Source organism: Lipotes vexillifer, unplaced genomic scaffold, assembly GCF_000442215.2.
Source record: "Lipotes vexillifer unplaced genomic scaffold, Lipotes_vexillifer_v1.1 scaffold73, whole genome shotgun sequence".
NCBI classification, from domain to species: domain Eukaryota; kingdom Metazoa; phylum Chordata; class Mammalia; order Artiodactyla; family Lipotidae; genus Lipotes; species Lipotes vexillifer.
Genome location: NW_006772656.1, coordinates 788,039 through 795,562, shown reverse-complemented (window position 1 = coordinate 795,562; position 7,524 = coordinate 788,039). Strand labels below are relative to the sequence as shown.

At 44.9% G+C, this 7,524-nt stretch overlaps 1 protein-coding gene across 1 annotated transcript in view; it reads right to left on the bottom strand.

Annotated features, from left to right (window-relative positions):
- Positions 1–7,524, bottom strand: part of GLB1 (galactosidase beta 1) — a gene marked incomplete at its 3' end in the record, with an annotated part of 68,016 nt that overhangs the window by 36,512 nt on the left and 23,980 nt on the right. Inside the window, exons 3-5 of the mRNA XM_007447699.1 lie at positions 5,919–6,069; positions 5,321–5,381; positions 3,189–3,283 (exon numbers count right to left, since the gene is read on the bottom strand). Coding sequence (XP_007447761.1) covers positions 3,189–3,283; positions 5,321–5,381; positions 5,919–6,069 — 307 coding nt within the window. The remainder of the gene's footprint in view (positions 1–3,188; positions 3,284–5,320; positions 5,382–5,918; positions 6,070–7,524) is intronic.

The following is a 7,524-nucleotide window of genomic DNA, read 5'->3' as shown; positions in this document are numbered from 1 at the left end:
CCCACACCTCCGGGTCTGGCCCTCAACACCCCAAAAGCCACAACTACTGAAGCCTGTGCACCTAGAGCCTATGCTCTGCAACGAAGGGTAGCCCCTGCTCGCCGCAACTAGACAAAGCCCATGTGCAGCAACAAAGACCCAACGCAGCCAAAAATAAAATAAATAAAATAAATAAATAAATAATAAAAAAAAGAAGCAAAACAAGGACTTCCCTGGAGGTGCAGGGATTAAGACTCTGCACTTCCAGTGCAGGGGACGCGGGTTTCATCCCTGGTTGGGGAACTAGGATCCCGTATGCTGCGAGGTGCAGCCAAAAAAAAAAAATAATAAATTAAATTAAAAAAAAAAAAGAAGCAAAACAGGTAGTGGTAGGCCAGTATCAAGGGTTTCACAGGTCATGAAGCCATCCTGCAATAGAAGGTGTTTGTCATTCACACAGAGCAGGAAACTCCCCTTGGATGACTGATCCTGGTACTCTGATTAGTGCCTCAGAAGTCCCTTTGGAAACAATTGAAATAAATCTTAAGAAAAGCTTTGCAAATACTGGCAAGGTACTGTCCCCCTCATTTTCTTTTTTCTCCTCTTTAATTAAGAGCTACGTAAATGGCTGTGTCTTCCTTCATCACCTGGCTGCCAAGAAGTTCAGGGCTAAATTTAAGGGTCGGCTTTAGCAACTAAGAGGGCCCAGAGCCTCTGCACCTCTTGTTCTTTTCTGGCCACGCCCCAAGCCAATGTCACTGTTTTTCACTTACTCTTTCAAATCTTATTTATCCATTATCATCATTGTATTAAGATAAAATACAGGACTGTATTTTAAACAGGATTGTAATAAATGCATACATCTAATTTGGTTAGGTTTTTAGAGAAAGAGAAAAGCTCAACATTCGCAAGCTTAGTGCTGCGGTCACAGGCATCAGAGGCCCAAGAGTCCCTGTGCAAACCTCAGCTCTGCCTCTTCTTATCCAGGTGGCTCCACCCGTAAAATGCCTCTTTGTAAGAGGTGAGTGTACCTACCTCACTGGGTTGTATGAGGATTCACTGAGCCAATATATGAATAGGGCTTTTGCACAATACCTGGCACCTGGTAAGTGCTCAGAAAGCTGGCAATAAAGCGTATAGTCAAGTTCTCTATCATTGCCAACGAGAGGAAAGAAGAGGTGTGTGTGGAGGCAGGGGAGGTAAGAGGAGAAACACAGAAAAGGGCTTGAGACTCATAGACGAAGTTGCAGTTAGCCTCAGAGAAAAGCTGATTTTTCTAGAGTAGGAGTTTGCCAACTTTTTCTATAAAGGGCCAGAGAGTAAATATTTGGAGCTTTTTGGCCATATGTCTCTGTCTCAACTACTGAACTATGCTATTGTGGTTCACAAGCAGCCCCAGGCAATATATAAATGGTTGGGCGTGGTCACGTGCCAGTGGCCTTTATTTACAAAAGCAGGCAGAGGGCCAGGTTTGCAGGTTGCAGGTCTTTGTTCTAGAATAATTATCTCACCCTGTAAGCTCCTTAATAAAGCAACAAAACACTGCAGACGGTTTCAGTTGTTCCTCTTCCAAAACAGCAGGTACAAACAGGGCTAATCCCTCATGATGAGTACCTCACAAATTGGATGAAGCAAATTTGTGGGTGGAAGGCCCCCACTCCTAATTATCAAGGGGGCAAAAGGATTAGGTGGGATTTTAGCAGGTGGAGATGTGACGGGGGGAAGGGAGAGGAAGGAAGCTGAGTCCTCTGGCAGGATCCACAGTCAAGTTCAAGTCATCTGAGGTTGCCAGGGATGGACATAGGAGGAAACGCCCCCCAAGACAGTCAACTTTGCTCTCCCCTGCACAGTTCATATTTGTTGACGTTGTGGTGCATTTCAATAACCAAAAGGTACAGAAAAGCCATCAGCAAAAATTGAAAGTGATTTCGGCAGAAGCAGAGACTAACAAGCAAGGGAAATCGAGGAAAACCTGAGATCAAGAGAATGGAAGAAGACCCAGCTATGCAGATACATCCAGTTTCAGCCTTGAAATCTTCATGCAGGAAAATGGGCTCCTGTAAGCTTAACTGGTACAGACTCAGGACAGGTGAAGGGCAATGAGTGCTATCAGTACACCTCTCTGGGAGTAGCAGCCTGGCCTCTTTCCACCACGCAGGGCACCCTGGCCAGCCCAGCCCTCTCATATCTGAAGGGCATGGAAATGGCCAGGCTCCCTCCCCACAATGACCGTCCCTGCAAACACTCCACAGTGCTGTTCACAAGAAGGAAATCTGGCCCACGCTCCCCTAGGGAGCACCGCACGCAACCCCTTGCTGGACCGGGATGCAGCCAGTTTTACATAACGCATTCTTTGCAATTAGAGCATCCTTGGTAAATGACCAACAGACATGGTTTTGTTTTACCTAAGTATTTTTACAAACATCAAAAATCATCGCAGGTCAAGTGTACCTATTTTTCACTTGGAAAATTCTTGCCACGTGATATACCTCACAATCTACTAGTCACTGCAAAGTGAAAAACACATGGAAGAGGGAAAGTGAGGGCAGGAAGTGGGAAAGAAAACACAGTGGCCCCAATTCACTGCATCCTCTTTCCACACCCATGGAAACTGACGGCCTAGGCAGTGCAGACACCAAAGTGGGTCAGTCCATGCTGCATCCCTGTGGCCAGAAGGCAACGTGGCACCGGAGAGGAGCCAGGCTGCAACATCTGCCAGCTGCGTGACCTTGGCCAAGTCACTTAACCTCTTTGAAGATGGTGCTTGGAATAACTGAATAGCATTTGTAGGGCATCCAGCAGAGAGTCTCACACAGCAAGCATTCAAAAATGGTAATGCCTCCCCAAAATGCAATTTAAATCAAAGCACCATCTGTGGCATTATCTCTTAAAGAAATAGACATATGAAGATAAACAGCAAGGACCTACTGTATAGCACAGGGAACTATATTCAATATATTATAATAACATAGTGGAAAAGAATCTGGAAAAGAATATATATACTTATATATATATATGACTGAATCACTTTGCTGTACACCTGAAACTAACACAACATAGCAAATCAACTATACTTCAATTTTAAAAATTAAAAAGAAAAAAAAAGAGAAAAAAATAGACATATGAGGTTCATGTCTGCTTCGTTCCCATATATAATGTGGATGGATGGAAACCTCCCCTGACCCAGCCAGGCTCCTCTCTGCGGTTACCTGCACTGTTATAATCGGCCCTCCATTCTGATAGAGCAGGGGCCTCATCTTGGGCAGAAGGATTCCCAACCACTTGTCCACAGCTGCAAGGTAATCTGGAAGACAACCAGGTTTAACACCATCACATGCCTTTTTCTACAAAGAGACACAACACAGCCTATTACCCTGGGGCTGGCAGCACAGATTGAACAGACTGGATTCAACAACCACTTTCTGAAATGGGGGGCGCTACATGCACTAAAAGTCTGCTAAAAGTTGTCCTGCCGGGCTTCCCTGATGGTGCAGTGGTTGAGAATCCACCTGCCGATGCAGGAGACGCGGGTTTGTGCCCCGGTTCGGGAAGATGCCACATGCTGCAGAGCGGCTGGGCCTGTGAGCCATGGCCGCTGAGCCCGCGCGTCCAGAGCCTGTGTTCCGCAACGGGAGAGGCCACAACAGTGAGAGGCCCGCAAAAAAAACAACAAAAAAAATTGTCCTGCCGAGAGTTGTCTCCTCAGTGGAGCTCTGAGAGGACAAGGAGCAGTATGCCTGCCCCTGCCATTAGGACAAAAAGCCTGCAGCACAGGAGGCATCCACCAATGTTTGTTGAATGACTGAGTGATGTGTCCTCTCTGTCACACTTGAGTTTTGTTTTTTTTTAATCTTTATTTAACACACGTGGCTACTGTTACATACACTATTATTATTATTATTTTTTAAAGAAGATGTTGGGGATAGGAGTTCATTTCTGTGCGTGGGCTTTCTCTAGTTGTGGCAAGCGGGGGCCACTCTTCATCGCGGTGTGCGGGCCTCTCACTATGGCGGCCTCTCTTGTTGCGGAGCACAGGCTCCAGACGCACTGGCTCAGTAGTTGTGGCGCACAGGCCTAGTTGCTCCGTGGCATGTGGGATCCTCCCAGACCAGGGCTCGAACCCGTGTCCCCTGCATTGGCAGGCAGATTCTCAACCACTGTGCCACCAGGGAAGCCCACAGTTGAGTTTTTTTAAAATTAAGTTCTAATCAATTATACATTTACATTGTCAAATGGGGATAACAGAGTACATAGGTCATATAGTTGCTGTAAGGATTAACTGAGATAAAATGTGGAAAAACACTAATATACTAAGTGCGTAAAATGTGAGGGTAGTACACTAAGAAGGAAATGCATATAGAACATAACATACTAGCCTTTTACACAGCAAATTTAATCAGTGTTAGCTGGTCTTATGACCAGCTTCATCACCAAGAGAAACTGAAGCCTTCAGAAGACAGAAATGCAGCTAAGAACTCTACTCAATTCTCTGTAATGACCTATATGGGAAAAGAATCTAAAAAAGAGTTGAGATATGTATATGTATAGCTGATTCACTTTGCTGTACAGCAGAAAGTAACACAACATTGTAAATCAACTATACTCCAATAAAAATTAAAAAAAAAAAAAAAGAATAGCAGCTAAATGGGACCTGCAGATTGATCAGGGTTTATAGCTAGACAAGAAAAAAACCTATCATTTTACAGATAACTCTGTAAAAGTAGACAAAGGAACTGAAGACACCACAGCTACTGAGAAATCCAGTGACACCACCGCAGAAACTACATCTGCCATTCTGATTAGCTGGGAGTCATCACCAGCCATGTCATATTCTAAGAACAGAGGCAGAGAAAGCCATGAAATCAGCCAGTCAACCGCAAATAGGGCCCAGTGCCAATTCAAAGAGTTACCAGGGTATCAGCGAGATCTGGTCAAGTTGTTCGAATAATCCTTCTTTCCTAAAACATTCAGTATCTGGAGGAGCATGATGAACACTCACACTTTCGCTAAACTTTCAGAAGCATTTGCCCAGGAGTACCCCAGCCTTTGAAATACTTGACTCTTTTTTTTTTTTTTTTTTGCGGTATGCAGGCCTCTCACTGTTGTGGCCTCTCCCGTTGCGGAGCACAGGCTCCGGACGCGCAGGCTCAGCGGCCATGGCTCACGGGCCCAGACGCTCCATGGCATGTGGGATCTTCCCGGACCGGGGCACGAACCCATGTTCCCTGCATCGGCAGGTGGACTCTCAACCACTGCGCCACCAGGGAAGCCCAAGCTGACTCTTTTGATATAAATTATCTAAGCTTTCTTAAATTCTCTTACGACATCTGTAACAACTTACCTGGATCACAAGAACGGAGAACAATAGATTCTTTCTCTAGTAGCCAAGCAGGTAATCCTCCCTAGGAGAGGAAAAAAAAAAAAAAAAAAGGAAGAAGAGGCCATGATAAGGTCTTAGGGGAGACAGAAATTACTATTAGCAGTGAGGGGAAAGAAGAAAAGTGTCATGGAGAAGGGGTATTTGAGCTGGGCTTTCTGGGTTGTAACTTTCAGGGCAATTAGAAATTGTAAACATAATAAAAATAAGGTCAATCTGCATGAATGCAATGTTTTGAGAATCAAAGCCTTTTCTACAGATTCCTCCACTTAACCTCACAACTACCCTGTGAGGCAGACAGAGGCCACACCATGAACTTCTTTTTACAGATGAGGAAACTGACTTCTGTACGTGACCACCAAGAGGAGGACCCATACCTTCTGACCCCTCCCTGCTCCTCTCTGCCTGGGCACCGCCCAAGGTAAAAGACAACTGGGTTTGCTCAGTCACAGGCCCGTGTTACCTGGAATTAGAGACTTACCAATGCTGCTTTAATTCACTTGCCCCCAGATCCCTGCCTGTCCGCACACCAGGCAAGTAGGGCAGGTCTAGCCGCACTCACCATGTCCCACTCCGCACAGATGTAAGGTCCAGGCCTCAGGATGACCAGCAGTCCCAGCTCATGTGCCAGCTGAATAAAATGCTCCACGTCATGGTCCCCAGTGAATTCGTACTGTCCTGGCTGGGGCTCATGGAAGTTCCAGGCCACGTACCTGCCAAGACACACACAGCCCCTTCCTGGAAATAGCTCAAAAATCCAGGTGTCCTACATGAATTTCTGAACAGTCTGCAGAACTATAAACCCGCAGGACACACAGACATCTTCCTAAGGCAGACTCGCAGAAAAGAAGCCTTCTTTTGAGTTTTCACAGCAGCTACCAAGAGAATCAAACTTGTGGGGAACACTTTTAAGTGTATGACCCTCAAAGAACGCCCATTCCTATTTAATGCTTGACTTAAAAAAAAAGACAGAGTTCATGAACACAAAGTACTGCTATGGAAAAATTACTTATGCCTATGTAAGGGCTTAGGAAAAATGAAAATATCTGTGCTAAAGTAATAAGAGGCATACTTATTTTATTTATTTATTTTTTTCGGTACGCGGGCCTCTCACTGCCGTGGCCTCTCCCATCGTGGAGCACAGGCTCCGGACACGCAGGCTCAGCGGCCACGGCCCACGGGCCCAGCCACCCTGCAGCACGTGGGATCCTCCCAGACCGGGGCACAAACCCGCGCCCCCCGCATCAGCAGCCGGACTCCCAACCACTGCACCACCAGGGAAGCCCCATACTTATTTTTTGAAAAATATTTTTCAATAAAAATGGGAAAACCTCCAAGCCCTGCATCCTCCTAACAAAAAATTTTGTCAGGAATAGCCCGAAGGAGGTAAAATAACAAAAATTCTGGGACTTCCCTGGTGGCGCAGTGGTTAAGAATCCGCCTGCCCACAAAAACAGAAAGATAGATCAATGGAATAGGATAGAAAGCCCAGAGATAAACCCACGCACATATGGACACCTTATCTTTGATAAAGGTGGCAGGAACGTACAGTGGAGAAAGGACAGTCTCTTCAATAAGTGGTGCTGGGAAAACTGGACAGGTACATGTAAAAGTATGAGATTAGATCACTCCCTAACACCATACACAAAAATAAGCCCAAAATGGATTAAAGACCTAAATGTAAGGCCAGAAACTATCAAACTCTTAGAGGAAAACATAGGCAGAACACTCTATGACATAAATCACAGCAAGATCCTTCTTGACCCATCTCCTAGAGTAATGGAGATAAAAACAAAAATAAACAAATGGGACCTAATGAAACTTCAAAGCTTTTGCACAGCAAAGGAAACCATAAACAAGACCAAAAGACAGCCCTCAGAATGGGAGAAAATATTTGCAAATGAATCAACTGACAAAGGATTAATCTCTAAAATTTACAGGCAGCTCATGCAGCTCAATAACAAAAAAATAAACAACCCAATCCAAAAATGGGCAGAAGACCTAAATAGACATTTCTCCAAAGAAGATATACAGACTGCCAACAAACACATGAAAGAATGCTCAACATCATTAATCATTAGAGAAATGCAAATCAAAACTACAATGAGATATCATCTCACACCAGTCAGAATGGCCATCATCAAAAAATCTAGAAACAATAAATGCTG